Source organism: Desmodus rotundus, chromosome 7, assembly GCF_022682495.2.
Source record: "Desmodus rotundus isolate HL8 chromosome 7, HLdesRot8A.1, whole genome shotgun sequence".
NCBI classification, from domain to species: Eukaryota; Metazoa; Chordata; class Mammalia; order Chiroptera; family Phyllostomidae; genus Desmodus; species Desmodus rotundus.
In genome coordinates this window covers 48,723,653-48,742,009 of record NC_071393.1, presented here as the reverse complement: position 1 = coordinate 48,742,009, position 18,357 = coordinate 48,723,653, and the positions used below count along the sequence as shown (strand labels likewise).

General features: G+C 36.1%; 1 protein-coding gene across 1 annotated transcript in view; it reads left to right on the top strand.

Moving 5' to 3' along the window:
* MIA2 (MIA SH3 domain ER export factor 2) overlaps window positions 1-18,357 on the top strand; it is a 104,347-nt gene that overhangs the window by 41,402 nt on the left and 44,588 nt on the right. The window contains 10 exon segments of the mRNA XM_045187890.3: window positions 626-757; window positions 3,415-3,436; window positions 4,557-4,645; window positions 11,046-11,111; window positions 13,209-13,235; window positions 13,806-13,916; window positions 15,038-15,109; window positions 15,651-15,755; window positions 15,939-16,061; window positions 17,154-17,271. Coding sequence (XP_045043825.2) covers window positions 626-757; window positions 3,415-3,436; window positions 4,557-4,645; window positions 11,046-11,111; window positions 13,209-13,235; window positions 13,806-13,916; window positions 15,038-15,109; window positions 15,651-15,755; window positions 15,939-16,061; window positions 17,154-17,271 — 865 coding nt within the window.

Below are 18,357 nucleotides of genomic sequence, written 5' to 3'. Positions count from 1 at the left end.
TCCAGGTAATAATGTAGGTGCTGGAGAGCCATTGTGCTTTTGCTTAGCACTTTAGGTGAAGCCTAATTTTTCATTACATAGCTGAAGCAAGACTGAAACATATAACTAAACCTTTACTAAATGTATACCAAAAGAAGAAGAAGAAGAAGAAATGAAAGAAAGAAACCACAGAGAATAAGATACAGAAAATTCAGCCGACACAATATACCTTCCTCTTGGCTCCTAGTCTCTGTGTCATTTTAGGACCTGGCATGTTTTTATGTGCTAGGCACCGTTTTAGCACCGAACTCTGCGTTTTCAAAGTCTGTGTCCAAAAGCCAATGACTGCAATGGAAATAAGGGTTTTAAGATCAAATACTGGTTTCCTCTTCGAGGTCCTCTTCCTTGATCTGCATGGTTGGGCTTGGGAAAGACCACTCTCCATTCTATATCAGGAGTGATAGACCATAACCATTTGCAGGAAGTTTCCCATTTCAATTAGCACAGACCAGCAGAGTGTCGTCCTCTGCAGTGACCCCTCCAGATGTCCGAGAAGATGTGTCCCATAAACTGGTATTATAAAACTCAAAGTTGGAGACACAGATTTTGTGAGTTATCATCATAGTGATAATTTTCTGTTTTAAAGGTTGTGGCAGCATTGCCCGAAGATATGAGAAAAAGCTCTAACCCCTATGGTTTTCCTTGGGAATTGCTGATATGTGCAGCTGTTGTTGGATTTTTTGCTGTTTTCTTGTTTCTGTGGAGAAGTTTTCGATCGGTAAGTAACCAGTGCTATATACTAAGGGAATGTTCACTTTTGTCTTCCCATGAACAAATAACATGAGAAACTTTTTTTATTTTAAGAAAACAAATTAGGTTGTAGTTATGTGTGTCACTCATGTTAATGTGTGGCTACTAGAGATTGAATATAGGTTTAGAGGAATTTTTGAAGTGTAAAAATTTTAGAGAAGTTCTTTGTAGAACTGATACTAAACCCCTACCTTTACTATTTATTTATGGTCTGTGCTTGTTTTTAATAGAATACTAGACATCTGTGAATATACCACTCAGCTTGGAAACAAAAACATTGACTATCACTTATATTTCAGAGATCCTCCCTCATTTTATCCCCCGCGTGTCTGTCCTAGAGGTAACGCTGGCTGGGATCCCCTGTTGATTATTCCCATGCCTTACATTTGTTTTGGTGCTGTCTACATACATTTCTCCCAAGTGTAGTGTGTGATTTTACTTGGTGTCACACTGCATCCCACGTTTTGGAACTTTTTTCTTCCATCCTATATTGCTAAGAGTCATCCATAGTGTTGGATGAGGCTTTAATTTTTTTTTTTTCCATTTTGATTGCTCTAGAAGTATTGTAAGAATAGACTAAAGTATATAGATTTTATGGTCTTGGACATTTGGGTTGTTTTCAGCTTTTTTTCTATTAAAGTTTCTCTTGACAATATACATAGGTGTGAGATTACTGGGTTATAGAGTATATGGAGGTTCTATTTTTAAAAGGTAATGCCAATTGTTTTCCATATTGTACCAGTTTACACCCTACCAGCGATATATATGAGGTCTAGAGACCCATTTGATTTCTGTCCTTTCCAACACTGTTCTTTTGTCACTTGACTGGGTATAAAATTGTATCTTATCATGGGCTTGATTTGATTTCCTTAATCACTAATGAGATTGAAATCTCTTACTGAATTTACCAGCCATATGCATTTGTAATTTTGGGAAATAATTGTTTTTTATGGCTTTCACCCATGTTTTTATTAAGTAGTTATTTTTTATTTGTAGGCATTCTCTCTATGTTCTTGATGCTCTCCTTGTTGCTTATGTGTGTGGTAAATGTCCCAGTATGAAACAGCTTTTCAACTTCCTTCAGATGTTTTCTGGTGGGCAGATATTCTGAATTTTAAAATTTTGCTTTTAACATGTAAGTCCTTGATTCATCTTGAATCCAGTTTTTTGTCTGATGTGGGATAGGGCTTCAGTGTAATTTTTCCTCCACAAGATATACCATTTTTTCCAGCTTCATGTACTGAATAGTCCCTCTTTCCCCTACTTATCTGCTACGCCATATATTAGAGTTTCACACAGATGTACACCTTTTTTGCAGTCTAAATTTCTATTCTCAGATCTTTCTGAGATCTTTTATCATTTTTTAATTGCGGGAAATTTCTTATGCATTTTATATTTTTTAAAAGATTTTGTTTATTTATTTTTAGAGGGGAGGAGAGGGAGAAAGAGAGGGACAGAAATATCAGTGTGTGGTTGCTCCTCGTGTACCCCCTTCTGGAGATCTAGCCTGCAACCTAGGCATGTGCCCTGACTGGGAATCGAACTGGTCACCCTTTGGTTTTCAGGCTGGCACTGAATCCACTGAGCCACACCAGTCAGGGCTGCATTTTACATTTTTATTTCTCTTTTTTGGAACTACTATGTTTTAGATATTAGGTTTTATACTTAAGACTTATCTTTTAACTTAAAAAAATTTTTTTTTTTGTAGTTTCCTGTTACCTTTTGAGGTAATCCCTCAATCTGATCAGTTCACTAATTTATCCCTCATACTTACCCATTCTATTGTAACTTTGCTTTTAGGTTGTATTTTTTTAAAAGATTTTATTTATTTATTTTTAGAGAGAGCGGAAGGGAGAGAGAAAGAGAGGGAGAAAAACATCAGTGTCTGGTTGCCTGTTGCACTCCCTCAACTGGGGACCTGGCCCGCAACCCAGGCATGTGCCCTGATTGGGAATCGAACTGTGACTCCTTGGTTCGCAGGCTGGCACTCAGTCCACTGCCAGGGCTGTAACTTCACTTTTAAATTTTGTCTCTTAATTTTATCTCTCTACTCTTCTGTAGATGATTTAAGTCCCCATTGTTTTTTACACTTGCTTTTATTTCCTCAACCCTAAATCTGATCTCTCTACAAATGGAATTTTTCCTTCATTATTTGAGTGAGAGGTTAAAGAATAAAAAGGTTGTGTTTACTGTTTTATAGTCAGTTTCAATCCATGACCTAGTGGTACATTTCTCAAATTGTGTTATTTTGTATATTAGCACTAGGGGAGATGATAATAGGGACTTCTTGAAGTAGTTTGTTTCAGGGTCAAATCTGTTTTAGGAACAGTGGTCTAAATGACGTTAAACAGGTATTTTTAAGATACAGTTATTTCAGAGCCTTTGATATGCTAATATACAATGTGAAATTTTAATAGGTATTATTAATATGTAGCATTTTTCCCATTGCACATATCATTGATTTGGATATCATTTTTGTGAAGTTGCCCTTCTTTTGGCTAACTTAAATCCATACTAAGGCAATAAGAAAAGTGTTACTTTAAGTTGGCAGTATAAATTAAATAAATCTGTATTTACTTGAATGTGTATTTGTTTTAATGTAATTTTGTTTAAAATTTGTTTCAGATTAGAAGCCGGCTTTATGTGGGTAAGCTCTTTTTTCTACTTTAGACCTCACCATGTTTCTAATTTTAAACAAAAAAATTTACACCTGATATTGCTAACTTTTTAAAAATTTATTGGGACCCTGGCTGGTGTGCCTTGGTAGAATGAGTGACAGGCTGTGAACAGAACGGTCACTGGCTCGATTCCTGGTCAGGGCACGTGCCTGGGTTGTGGGCCAGCTCCCTGGTTGGAGGTGTGCTAGAGGCAACTGGTTGATGTACCTCTCACACATCAGTGTTTCTCTCCCTCTCATTTTCCCTTCCTTCCCCTCTCTCTAAAAATAGAGAAATAAATAAAATCTTTAAAATAATTTTATTGGTGTAACATTGGTTAATAATATTATATAATTTTTAGGTATATGAGATTATAATCCCACATACGTGTACTCTATTTAGGGTGCTACCACCTGAGGTCTAGTTTCCTTCCATCACCATATATTTGACCCTCTTCACCCACTTTGCCCTCTCTCTACCCACTTTCCTCACTGGTAACCACCATGCTGTTGGCTGTATCTGTGAGTTTGGTTTTTTTGTTACTTATTTTTTACATTACACATATGAATGACATCACATGGCTTTTGTCCTCTTTTGTCTCATTTGTTTCACTTTGCATAATACTTTAAGATAGATTGATGTTGTCACCTATGGCAGTATTTCATGTTTTTCTTTAAATCCTCACACGAGGATATGTTTATTGATTTTAGAGAGAGAAGAAATGGGCTGGGGAGGGGGGGGGAGAGAGAAGGAGACAGACAAAGAGAATGAGAAACAAACATTAGTTGGTTTGCCTGCTGTACGTGCCCTGAACGAGGATTGAACCAGCAACCCAGGTATGCGCCCTGACCGGGAATCAAACCTGCAACCTTTTGGTGTAGAAGCCGATGCTCCAACTGAGCCACCTGGCCAGGACAATATTTCATCTTTGTTATGGCTAAGTAGTATTCTACTATATATATTTTATGCTGTGTAAATGCACATCACATATTCTTTAACCGTCATCTGTCAGTGGATACTTAGGTTGGGTATTGTAAATAATGTTGCACTGAATATAGGGGAACATGTATTGTTACGAATAAATGTTTTCATATTTTAACTTTGGTTTAGAAAGGGAGAAGAAGCTTGCTGTAGAACTTTCTACACTAATTGAAGAAAAATGTAAACTACTGGAAAAATTCAGCCTCGTAGAAAAAGAGGTAAGACATTTTTGAAAATATTAACATTCATGTTAGAGTCAGAATTTTATATCAATACTTCTCAGTACAGGTACTTCTATCTTTGTAAGTTTAAGATTATTAATGCTTTTTTTTGCAAAGCATAAGAATTCAGTTGTTCTTCATATTACTAGGTTTCAGTTTGTCTTTTCCTGACTAATGAGCTTAAGCACTTTTTTATATGTTTTTTTGTGATTTGGATATCATTTTTGTGAAGTTGCCCTTCTTTTTTTCTTTTCTTTTTTTTAAACTCTTTTTAATGGAATAGGTATTTGTTTTTTTGTTTTTTGTTTTTTGTTTTTTCCTTTTTTGATATGTAGGACTTTTTCTATTATTTTGGGTAAGATTCCATTGCCAGATATATATATTGCAAGTATCTTCCACTCTCTGTTTGCCTTCTTATATCAAATGGCATCTTCGTAAGCAGAAGTTCTTAATTTTAACATAGTCTAATTTGTGAATCTTTTCCTTATGACGACTGTTGTTTTCTACTTAAGAAATTTTTGTCTACCCAAGGATATGAAGATATGGCTCCATGTTATCTTTTAGAAACTTTATTGTTTTACTTTTCCTTTTAGTTTTTATGTTAGTTTGCTAGCTCTATCATAACATACAGATTGGGTGGCTTACACAACAGGAATTAATTTTCTTCACATTTTTGGAGGCTACAAGTGCCGGACCAGGGTGTTGACAGGTTTGGTTTCTTCTGAGGCCTCTCGCCGAGGCTTGCAGACGGCAGCTTGAATGGTCTTTCCTCTGTGCGGGTGCCTGTGACTGGTATTTCTCTGTGTGTCTGAGTTTCTTCTTCTTATAAGGAGTCAGACTGGATTACGGCCCACCCTAAAGGCCCAATTTTAACTTAATCACCTCTTTGAAAGGGCTTATCTCTACATACACAGTCAAATTCATACCAGGGATTGGAGCTTCAACATTTGAATTTGGGGGTGGAGAGAACAGTTCAGCCCAAATTTAATCAGTCCTTAATCTGTCTGGAATTGAATTTGTTATGGTATAATTTGGAGGTCCAGATTTAATGTTTTTCACATAGATATTGAGTTAACCCGTATTATTTATTGAAAAGATCATCTTTTCCTTTTTTTAAAGTATATTTTTTGATTATGTTATTATAGTTGTCCCAGTTTTTCTCCTTTTGCCCCCCTCTCCCTGGCACCACCATCCCTCTAGCAATCCTCCCTGTTTTAGGTCATGTCCATGGGTCATGCATATAAGTTGTTTGGCTTCTCCATTTCCTATACTATTTTTAACCGCCCCCTGTCTATTTTGTATCTACCAATTATGCTGCTTATTCCTGATAATGATTCCCCCATTCTCCTCCCTAACCCTCCTCACTGATGACCCTCCTCACTGATGACCCTCCTCACTGATGACCCTCCAAATGATCTCCAAGCCTGTGATTCTGTTGCTATTCTGGTTTGCTTTTTTTTTTTTTTTTTTAAGATTTAGTTGTTGGTAGTTATGAATTTGTTGCCTTTTTAATGTTCATAGTTTTATCTCCTTTTTCCTAAATAAGTCCCTTTAGCCTTTCATGTTATAATGGCTTTCTGATGATGAACTCCTTTAGCTTTACCTTATCTGGGAAGCACTTTATCTGTCCTTCCATTCTAAATGATAGCTTTCCTGGATAGAGTAGTCTAGGTTAGAGGCCCTTGCTTTTCATCACTTTGAAAACTTCTTTCCAGCCCCTTCTTACCTGCAAAGTAAGAAATCAGCTGACAGTCTTATGGGAACTCCTTTGTAGGTAACTGTCTGACTTTCTCTTGTTGCTTTTAAGATTCTCTCTTTATCTTTTAACCTTTGGCATTTTAATTATGATATGTCTTGGTGTGGTCCTCTTTGGGTCCAACTTGTTTGGGACTCTGTGCCTCCTGGACTTGTATGTCTATTTCCTTTGCCAAGTTAGGGAAGTTTTCTTTCATTTTTTCAAATAAATTTTCAATTTCTTGCTCATTCTCTTCTTCTTCTGGAACCCCCTATCATTCAGGTGTTGGCACATTTGGAGATGTCCCAGAGTCTTCTTATACTGTCCTCGTTTTTTTTTTTAATTCTTGTTTCTTCATTCTTTTCTGGTTGAATGTTTATTTCTTCCTTATGTTCCAAATTGTTGATTTGAATCTCGGCTTTCTTTGCTTCACTATTGGTTCCCTGTAGATTTTTCTTTATTTCACTTAGTGTAAATTCTGTTTCCTCCTTTATGTTGGTGCCGTACTCACTGAGTTCTTTGAGCAGCCTGATCACCAGTGTTTTGAACTCTGCATCTGATAGGTTGCCTATCTCCATTTCTTTTAGTTCTTTTTGTGGAGTTTTGTTCTGTTCTTTCATTTGTGACATATTCCTTTGTCTCCTCAATTTGGCAGCCTCCCTGTATTTATTTCTGAGTATGAGGTAGAGCTGGTTTTACTTCACCCATCTGGGTGATTGTGGCTTCCTTAGATCCTTGGTTGTTGGACTTCCATATAGTTAGATTTTTTTTGACAGTTCTGGGTGTTGTTTTGAGATTTAGTTGTAATTCTTTTTATGATTATGTGAGGAGGCAAAGTGACTCTAACTTTGACTCTATCTTGACCGGAATTAAGTTTCCTTTATATATATTTTCATTCACTAAACCCATTCAAATACTCACAAATCAGAGCTCCTAGGGCTTGTTAGGGATTCGATAATTTAGTTAAGCAGCCATCGCACTGAGAAGCAAAAAGTACTCAATACACTGAGACGTGATTGAGAATAAACCTGGAAAAACACCTTCCAGTGGGCTCTTCCCTTGGCTACTTGGGATGTTAAACTATATTGATAGATCACCTATCTACTTTCTGAACCTATGACAAGAGACTATATACCTGTAACCTAAAAAATTAATAGTCTTACCTGAGAATGAATACAGAAAATATGGGGGAAAGAGACAAGGAAGGATACAGAAGGAACATTTTCTAAAAAGCAGAAAGAAAGCTAGAATGGCACAGCTTTCCTAAGACCAATGAATACTTTTGAGAAGACACATGAATTAATTATGGCAATGAAGCCATGAAGCATGAGGACTGAGTAAAGGCCAATGGGTCTGGAAATTTAGTTTGAAATTACACTGTTGCTGGTTTTAATAGAATGTGGACATTAGATGAATGCTTTCTTTGGCACTGCTAAGAAATAAGACCTGATTGTATTCCCTAGTGTGGGGCTCGCCAAACATCACTTCTGTCATTCCGGCCGTTCCAAAATTTTCTGCTCCTCCAGGAAGCTATCCCTGTTTCATCCAGGGAGACCTTTTTCACTGCTTTGCTTGAATTTTCACCTCCAGTGACAGTAGTGTACTTGCCTCCGGCCCAATTATGTTCAATTTTAAATGAACTTATTTCTCAAATAACTGGTATTAATCCCTTATCCTATAATTCATTGTTGATCTGCAGATGCATTCATACTTCACACTTACCAGTGCAAGACTGTGATTCTGAAAAATGTGACATTCTGTGACCTGGCTAATGATGCACAGAAAATAATATGAACTCAATTCATATTATCAGACTTCCATACAGCTTGATTTTCTGAGATCCTGGGCGATAGTTGTTTTGTAGTTTACGTACAATTTTTGCTGTGGTTTTGCGAGGAGGTGAGTTGTGTTTACCTCCACCTCTGTCTTGACCAGAAGTCCAGAGCTGTTGAGGCCCCAGAGCCGTTCAAAGTTCTGCTCCTTCTGTTTGCGTATCTTTTCTTAAATTTATTCTCTCTTCTTAAATTTATTCCTGGTATCTGATGATTTTAAAAACTATTATAAATAATGTTTTTTTTAACAGCTTTGTTGGGAAATTATTCACATATTATACAATCCACCCATTTAAAGTATACAGGTGAGTGGCTTTTAGTATATTCACAGAGTTGTGAATCTATTACCACAAAAAATTTTAGACATTTTTATTACTCCCGAAAGAAACACCGTACCCCTTAGCTACCGCCCTTCACCCACTCTCTCCCATTCCCAAGTCCAAGACAATCTACTTTTTATTTCTACAAATTTGTCTATTCTGGATTCCATTTCACATAACTGGAATCATTTAACATGTCATTTTTGACTGGCTTTGAAAAAATTTAGCAAAATGAACTTGGGTTCATTTTCAGGGTTCATTTATGTTATGTATAGATTTGCCTGGTCTGGACATTTCATATAAATGGAATCATAATATGTGGTCCTTTGTGCCTTGCTTTTTTTTTCACTTACATAATGTTTTGAAGGTTGAGCTATGCTATAGTATGTATCAATATTTAATTTTTTTCTGGCCAAATAATATTTTGTAATCGCATTTGTCAGTTGATGGACATTTGGGTTATTCTCCTTTTTGGCTACTATAAATGATGCTGCCATGGACATTAATGTACAAGTTTCTGTGTGGATGTATATTTTCAGTTCTTTTGGGCATATATAATACCTAGAGGTGGAATTGCTATATCTATATTTAACTTTTGAAAGAACTACCAAATTGTTTTCCACAGTGACTATGCCAGACTATATTCCCAGCAGCAGTTTGGGAGAGCGCATCTTCTCCGCATCCTTCCCGACACTTGTTAAATGTGTCTTCTCGATGATAGCCGGCGTCTGACTAAAATCTCCATTATTCGTCCTCTGGGACTCTGTTCTCTCGCTCACTTTTCCCCTTGGTTCTCAGTCAGGTCTTGTCTTCTTGAATACCAGGTTATTTCATGTTGAGTATCAGTGATAGTATAGCAAATATTATACAGATAATTTTGAAGAGGGTAATACTGCCTTTCTCTGGTGAGGATTTACTATTGCCTCTCATAGGCAGGTGGGCTAGGGACATTTGAAATCTTAGATTACTCTAATCACAGATTGAGATGTTTGGAAACTTGGCCTGAGTTCAAGGGAAACTTTCTGGTTTCAACTTGTTTATAAGGTGGCCTGTGTAGGTTGGTATTAGTTTCCTCTTGCTGCTGCAAAAATGACCACAAACTTAGTGACATAAGGCAACTCAGATTTATTCAGCTGTAGTTCTGGAGGTCAGAAATCTACAATCAGCCTTCTAGGACTAAAATTAAGTCTGTTTCCTCGTGGGCGTGCCAGGAGAGACACTGTTTCTTGACTCTTCCGCCTTCTGCAGGCTGCCCACATTTCTGGGCTCAAAGTTGCACCACCCCATTTTCTGCTTCTGTCTTCACATCATCTTATCTCCTAACTTCGATCCTCTTGTCTTCCTTCTGTAAGACCTTTTGGGATTATATTGAGCCCACCAATATAATCCCATATATTCACTCCAGCTCGAAATCCTTAACTTAATCACATCTGAAAAATTAGGGGATGAGGGTGGAATTTAGAGAGGTCGTTATTCAGCCTGCCACAGGGTCCCTTTCTAAAATCTGAGCTTCATGGCTCTTCCCAGTCATCAGCTCCTGAACTCCAAATTTTGTCTTCTCAGCTCCCATTTCTACTAAAATCTTGGCTCAGTTTCTTAGCCTGTTCTTTATTTGTGTGTGCATGGGGGGGGGGGGGGCGCTGGGGGCGGCACTCTCAAATGCCGGACTTGCCCTTCTCAGTATTTTGTTTCTGTCACACATTCTTTTTTTAAAAAAAGATTTTATTTATTTATTTTTAGATAGAGGGGAAGAGAAGGAGCAAAAGAGAGAGTGAAACATTGATGTGGGAGAGAAACATCATTCAGTTGCCTCTCCCACTCCCCCAACTGGGAACCTAGCCTGTGACCCAGGCATGTGCGCTGGCTGGGAATCAAACTGGTGACTTTTTGGTTTGCAGGTGGGCGCTCAGTCCACTGAGCCACACCAGTCAGGGCAACATTCTTTCTTTTGTTAACTCTCTGATGCCTTCAGACGTATCCTGTCTTTTGGTATTTTTGTCCAGCTCTTTTTCTTGTTCTTAGTGAGAAGTTTGATCCAAAACAACCTGGTCTTCCATTTACTCACTTTTTAAAAAAGCATTCAAGTATCATTGCATTTTACTAAATCCTATAGCATTGTATTTTTCATTATCTTTATTTTATATTGTTCTTGGTGGTTCTATTTTTAAAATACTTTATATTCCCTATTTGCTTTATTTGTTGTTTAATTTGAATGAGAAGTGAAAATGTCTGATGGCGACTTAGTACAAATTCCTCTTTAATGAGTAGATAGGCTTCGGACAGCTCTCAAGTGTTCATTTCTGCCCTTTGCTGCCCAAGCTAATTGGCTGTGATGTGTTGGCTGCACTGGCTTGGTTTATTATAGTGGTCACACTTGAAGGACTTACGTAAATCCAAATAAATTCGCCATACCTGTGGAGGCAGATCCTATCTGCTTCTTAGACGCCTATCCAGATACAATTTGGAATAAAAGTGGTAGAGTGTTTACTTACAGTGTTGCTTTCTTTCAGTATCAAGGCTTAGAGTCATTAAAGGATTCCAGCTTTGAGGAGTCAACAAAAGGTCAAAATTTGGAGGTAAAAATAAATAGTATAATTATGAAAGCTGGGAGAATATTCTTACTAGATAGTATAAACTTTAAAAAGTAATATAGCTTCTCAAAACTATTTCACAGGAAATGTAAAAGAGCATCTCTGGATGTTAAACTTAAAAAAAAGTGAAATATAGGAAATAGAACATTAGTAAGTAGCATAAAATACTTTAAATAATTGAGCTATTGTTGCTAACTTGTTCTGAGTGCAGTGTTGAGTATTGGAATCTAAGGCAATATATATTTTTATTCTTCATTCCTGGGAAATATACTAGGGTGATTTTTTTTTTTTTTTACTTTGCTCCAGAAAAAAAAAAATAGGATTGATTTTCATCAATATAGGAATAGCTGGTGACAGTAAAGTATGTAATTGTAGCAGTGCTCGCCTTTCCTTCATCCCCAGTAAATTAGCAGCTGACTAGAATTAGACCAGGGATGAATATGAGCAGTGGTGTACTGATAAATATTGGGTTGGCCGACAAGTTTGTTTGGTTTTTTTCTGTACAATGGCTCTAGTAGAGCTTAGTTGTCTGTAACTTCATTTGAAACAATTTTGTTAGATTGTATTGCTACAGCTGTCATATCAGCGTACATTTAAAAAAAACAGCAAAATTGGTGAATTTTTGTGCAGCCATTTTGATATTGAAGATGAAAGAAAATATGCAACATTTTGGCATATTACATTGTATTATTTCAGGAAAGGTAAAAACACAACGAAATGCAAAAATAGATTTGTGCAGTGTATGGAGAAGGTGCTGTGTCAAAACCATTTTTGAACATGTCAAAAACGGTTTGCAAGGTTCTTGGTACTGTTGACATTTTGGCCAAAGAACTCTTTCTTGTGGGGCTGTCTTATGCATTGGAAGATATTTAGCAGCACCCATGGCCTCTACCCAGTAGAAGCAAATAGCAGGAGATAGCCGACATACTCAAAATGTCTAAATCAATAAAGTTATTGGTGAAAATGAAAAATGTATCTTTTATTTTACAGGAAAACTAAATGGACTTTTTGGCCAGCCCAATATTTAACAACTGGCTGTGTGAAAAACAGGGGCTGTTATTTGTAACATTTGCCGGGTTCTGTTGTGTAAACACTCTGACCGTGACCAGTTTCAGCATGTCAACCCGGTATCACTGAATGTAGACTTCGGAGGAGATAGGCATAACTGGCCCTCGGAGCCAGGTATGATTCGGTTAATAGGAAGGAGAGAAGAAGGTATCATAATTTGTCACTTGGCTGAACTCCGACAGATAGTGGGAGTGCCTTACTGCTGTTTGAGACGGAAGTGTTATAAAATGCTTACTGATATTAAAGGAGAAAACAGTAGGCTTTCTGCCTGTGGTGTACGTGTATTCAGTCAGTCCATCTTGGCCGTTCTCAATCACCGATGTCTGTAATCATCAGAAAGTCTATGTGGAATGATTCAGAATTTCCAACTAAAGTCTCAAGTAGGTTAGAAATTGAATTCTAAATGAATTCTCAATCTTTTTCTTCTTCATTTGTTAACTGTTAAAATCCTTAAGAACTGTTGAGATTGTTGTATTTTATATGTTGACCCTCTCTTTTAACTATTGTTCTAGTAGTAATTTATTAGTTCAATTAAAACATTTTTTAAGGCGTTTAGCATGCTAAAAGAAGAGCAAAAAATGGAGGGTAAAGGCATTTTACTTAAGCTTGGTGAAATTGTGGATAAAGTGAAACACCAATTTATTTTCATGATGCTGAATTTACTTAAGCTAACAGTAAGATCAACTCAATTTTTACTTTAAAATGAAAATCTTAGAGGTTTTCATTTAGTTTTAGAATTTTTTTTAAATGTTTATTTTCAAGATTGGTAAGTACAATTGAATATAAACTAATTTGCAACTTAAAAACTGTGATGGTTGGTTGAACCTGTAGATAAAATCAAAACCAATAGAGCAATTTTGATTCAAGTAAGAGATTTCACATATGCAATGGTCAAAGTTGGGGAAATATATAGAAATGAGTTTTTTAACCACTATAGTATAATATGTACTTGTTCTACTTTTATTTTGTCCTATGTTAAATTCTTTAAATTTTTGGTTTATTTTTTTTATCAAGTTTGTTGAAGGATCACAAATATCAGAGGTATGTTTATTATGGCACTCAGTATCCAATTAGAATAATCAAATAACTAATCATTTTATATTCAAAAGATCACAGAAAATGTGTCTTGATTCAGTGTAGATTATTATGAAATAATTTTGATTGGTTTTTGAATTTATTTTTTATTTTATTATGTCTTTAATTTTATTAAATTAGATTTTTTTCCTCATTTTTGCTTGTATATTGCTTTAGAGCAGAGGTTGGCAAACCAGACCCTGGGCCTTCCACCTATTTTTTGTGCGTAAAACTTTACTGGAACACAGCCATGCTCATTCATTTACATACTGTCTTTGCTTTCTCACTGCATACATGGAGTTGAGTAGATGAGACAGAGACTGCATGGCCTGCAAGCCTAAAATATTTATTTTCTGGCTCTTTATAGAAAAAGTTTGCTGACCCCTGCTAGAATTGCAATTATTTCAATGTTATAACATGAACAAATATGTAAACTAAAACTTACTTAACTTATAGTCTATATTTTATTATACTTAACTGATTTACTCTGACCAAAATTTCCTAGGTGTGTCTTACAAAGTTGGATTCCTCTTTCAGGCAATCTGTGAAAAGCTGAACAGTTCCAAATCTGAATTTGAGGATGAAATACTCTTTCTAGAAAAAGAGTTAGAGGAAGAGAAATCTAAACATTCTGAACAAGATGAATTGGTAAGGCTTCTGTGTTTGAGGAGACTGTAGGTAAAAGAAAGTTACTGCATTTTAAAAAATTATGATATCATTTAAAGCAGCAGTTTTCAATCTTTCCTCGCATGGTACATGGAAACTAATTACTAAAATTCTGTGGCACAATAAAAAAAGACATATATTTTGCTGATCTGACAAAAAATATGTATAATTTTGATTCATTCACACCAGACAGCTATTGTTGTGTTGGCTGTTGTAATTTTTTTATTTGACAATCTAAGGAAAAAGAGGTCAGTGCCCCTGAACAAATAGTCAGATACTGCATGTTGTAAAAATTCTTACATCACACCAGTAGAAAATCACCGGTTTGAAGTGTTGCATACACAGTAAAGAGTTTAAAGCATACAGAAGGCTGTAAAATGGAGAGTTAAAATTTTTGAATCCACTAACTCTTTTCATTTGCTAGAGGTTACCATTATCATGTTGAGTTTCTTGCACATTTCTTACTCATTTTTAGAGCGGGGGAAGAAAGAAAGAAAGGGAGAGAAACACTGATGGTTGCCTCTCACAAACCCTTAACTAGGACCTGGCCCGTGGCCCGCAACCCCGGCAGGCATGTGCCTTGACCAGGAATCGAACCTGTGATCCTTGAGTCCGCATGCCGGCACTCAGTCTACTCAGCCACACCAACCAGGGCCTTGCATATTTTTATAGAAGTTTTCTATACACATGTGTGAGCTTCCTAATTCAAAACCTATTCAATCACCTATGTGATTTGAATAATCACATAGTGGATTTTATTTTATCACTGGAGGTATGTTAAGAACATTGTAACTTTGTCATCCTATTTTAAAATCTCTCTTAAGGAATATCTTGATGTGTGTGAAATTATTTAGTAACATATGATGTTAGTGGACTTTTCTGGAGCCTATATAACGTAAATATCATGAAATATTAAGGATGAGATAAAATACTGTTTTGTAACTTTCATGTAAAATCCCTTTGAGCGAATGGCTGAGTAGGTTTCTTAATTTGAGCCCTTAGCTTTTTGAGGAAAACTCATTAGGTTAACAATATTTTTAATGTATATGGCATCTTGGAAACTAAAGGAGTTTAGTAAATATTGACTGATGCTATCTTTTCAGATGGTGGATATTTCAAAAAGGATACAGTCCTTAGAAGATGAATCAAAATCACTCAAATCACAAGTAGCTGAAGTAAGTTGTATTAGTCTAATAGGTTTGTTGCTTTTGAAAATCATTTTACTTTTACTATTTTGATTCAAGAATAATATTATAATTTGAAGTATATATATGTATATATATATTTATACAGTATACTCCAGAAGAGTTCATTTTTTTTATTGGACTAGTATTTATTGGGCTATTCCTGTGTACTGGTCACTGTTGAAGGTGATTGGCACTTAACATCACTAGACAAAATAGACAGAAAAGCTCTCTTGGAGTTTAATTTCTGGTAAGAGAGAGACAGATAAAAAAGTTAACTAAACTTGCTACATAGTACATAGAAGGGTGCAAGAGGTCAAACCAAGATCCAAAGTCATACCGGCAGGTTAGTGCCAGAGCCACGACTAGATCCTCATTCCAGGCCAGCCTTTGCTTCTGCTGCGCTGTGCTGCCTCTCCTATTAATATTGTCATGTTTTTGACATAAATTCCATGTTTTAGGGAAGATGTGTAAAACAGAACTGTTGTGTTAATCTAATTGTTACAAACTTGGTGTGTTGTATTTTACTCAGGCCAAAACAACCTTCAAAATATTTCAAATGAATGAAGAACGACTTAAGATAGCTATAAAAGATGCTTTGAGTGAAAATTCCCAGCTTCAGGAAAGCCAGAAACAGGTTAGTACCGTGTAGGGACTCTTCAGCTTGTATTTATAAATCTTCTGTGCGTGTGATGGCTGGCTTTTCCTGGGTAGCACAGGGCACACCTTTTGTGGCTCTTTTGGGCAGGATAAATTCAAATACATAAATAAGCGTGATAAGATAATACGAGTTTTCCCTTTTTTGGTGTTTGATTTTTAGCTTTTGCAAGAAGCTGAAGAATGGAAAGAACAAGTGAGTGAGCTTAATAAACAGAAAATAACATTTGAAGACTCCAAAGAATATGCAGAACAAGTTCTGTGTGATAAAGAAAAGCAGATCAAGGTAAATAGCCCTGCAGGTTTTAGTGACTGAATCAACTAGAATTTTATACTGATTCTGAAATTTGGAAGTTTTTATTTTAGCAGTTTTTGTTTTCATCATTTGGCCACTTTGAGAATGTGTACTTTTTGGGGGCACGTTCCAAGTCTTACCAGTATTTCCATCCTTGCTGCCAAGTGCTCCTTTTTGGCAGCAAGGATGACAAAATACAGGGTCCAGCAGAAGAGACGCCTGCTTGGGTGGGGTTGGTAGGGTAATAATGTGGGTGTAATAATTTATAGTTTTAACTTGAACATTTCAGCTAAAATATTACATGCTGTGCTTGAGTGTGATATTGTTATGTTACAGAATTACATGCTTCAGATTTTGTAATAAAAAAGGGGTGTTATTTGTGCATAGTTTGCCATGTAAAATGTGCACATTTTTGCCCAAATTTTTGAGTGAAAAATAAGGATGTGCATTATACATGGGCAGTATTAATTCCATATGTATATCAATGTGTTTAATTCTTTTATTTATGCTTATGCATTAAAAGTGTAACTTTAGAAAGCAATAATGATATCTGTATGCAAAATAATACCCTGGAATATGATAATTGGTTTGTTTCTAAATATAAATAAATAAAAAATTGAATTAAAAAATTAGAACAATTATTGCCCTGGCTGGTGTGGCTTAGTGGATTGAGTGCCAGCCTCTGAACCAAAGGGTTGCTGGTTCAATTCCCAGTCAGGGCACATGCCTGGGTTGTGGGCCAGGTCCCCCTGTAGGGGGCACGTGAGAGGCAACCACACATTGATGTTTTTGTCCCTCTCTTTCTCCCTCCCTTCCCCTCTCTAAAAATAAATAAATAAAATCTTTTAAAAATTTTTAAATGAAAGAATTTTTTCCTGAAAGTTTGGGCCAGAAATGTGGGTGCACAGTGTATATGGCAAAATACAGTATTTACATATGTAATACCAGGTAGAGAATAAAAAGCTCATGTACTGTTATTTATGTGCATTGATTTTTAAACTGTTAAGTATACATTCAGATGTTGTAAACCATTAGCATGAAGCATCACATTTTCTTTTTTTTCTCCCTTTGCTAAATGTCAAGTCTCTGACTGAGCGCTTGCTAAAGATGCAAAATTGGGCTGCTGTTCTTGGAGAAGACTTAACGGGTGATAACTTGGAATTGGAAGTGAAGAGCGATTCAGAAAATGGTGCACTCTTAGGTATTAAATGACTTACTTCTTTCTAGAAATGATGACCACCTCTTGAATTTGCTTATAGTTACCCCTGTGCACCATGCTCTTCGTGCACTTGTGCTCCGGTCCATCTTGTCCCTCTTTCTCTAATACTCTGCCCCTTTCTCACCATCCCTTACATTTGACCTTCTGCTAGAATACCGCCTTTTCACCGAACCTTTCTCCAACTCCTCCGACAGACCTACAGCTTCCTTCCTCTCTGTTCTTTTAATGTATTGTATTGTATGTGTTATCATTACAGCAATTTCTGCATGGTTTCATAATCATTTCCATGCCTGTTTTCTCCTATACTGTAAGCTAATCAAATGTTGGGTGAGTAGTTTGAAGAATGAGTGTTATGTAAATGAATACCTCAGGATACACTTTTGTGCTTTATTTAGATTTCACATGGTTATAGTACTTTATTCTTGGCCAACCCAAATTGTTATTGCTAGTGTTGTTTGTAGTCTGTAAATTCAGGAAAAAGTTGGGGTCACTACAACTACCCACTGTATTCTCAGCTGCCTCTTTTGACTTAAATTGTTTTTTTGGATTTTGATATAATTATAGATTCATAGGAAGTTGCAGAGGAGTGCAGAGAGATCTTGTGTATCTTTCACCTAGTCCCACTAATGATAGTTCTCCTGACTTTTGTGTCCTCTTTTCTCTCCCCTCACTCCTGCATAATGAACATATTTTTTAAGGAGAATGGATGATTTAAAAAAAAAAACACATTTCTTTGATGATAGTATTAGTGCATTGGAGGATAATTACATTTCCAAAGTAAATCCATACAGTTCTGTTTGTACTTTTTCACTTCTGCTTTATTTTTTCAGAAATGATTCTTTTTCTAATGAGAAAACTTATTACTTGTTTAATGTTATCTTAATTTGGAGTATAATTTCACTCTTATTTTGTATGGTGAAGGAATCCAAGAATAGTCAAGACTGTGGGACTGTATTTAGGTGAATACGAAATCCTTGTTGTAATTCTGCTCTTGGAATTAATGGTGAAGAACCTTGTTAATTGATATTCTGGTTCTACCAGTGCTCTTAATGTTTAACTTTTTAGGAG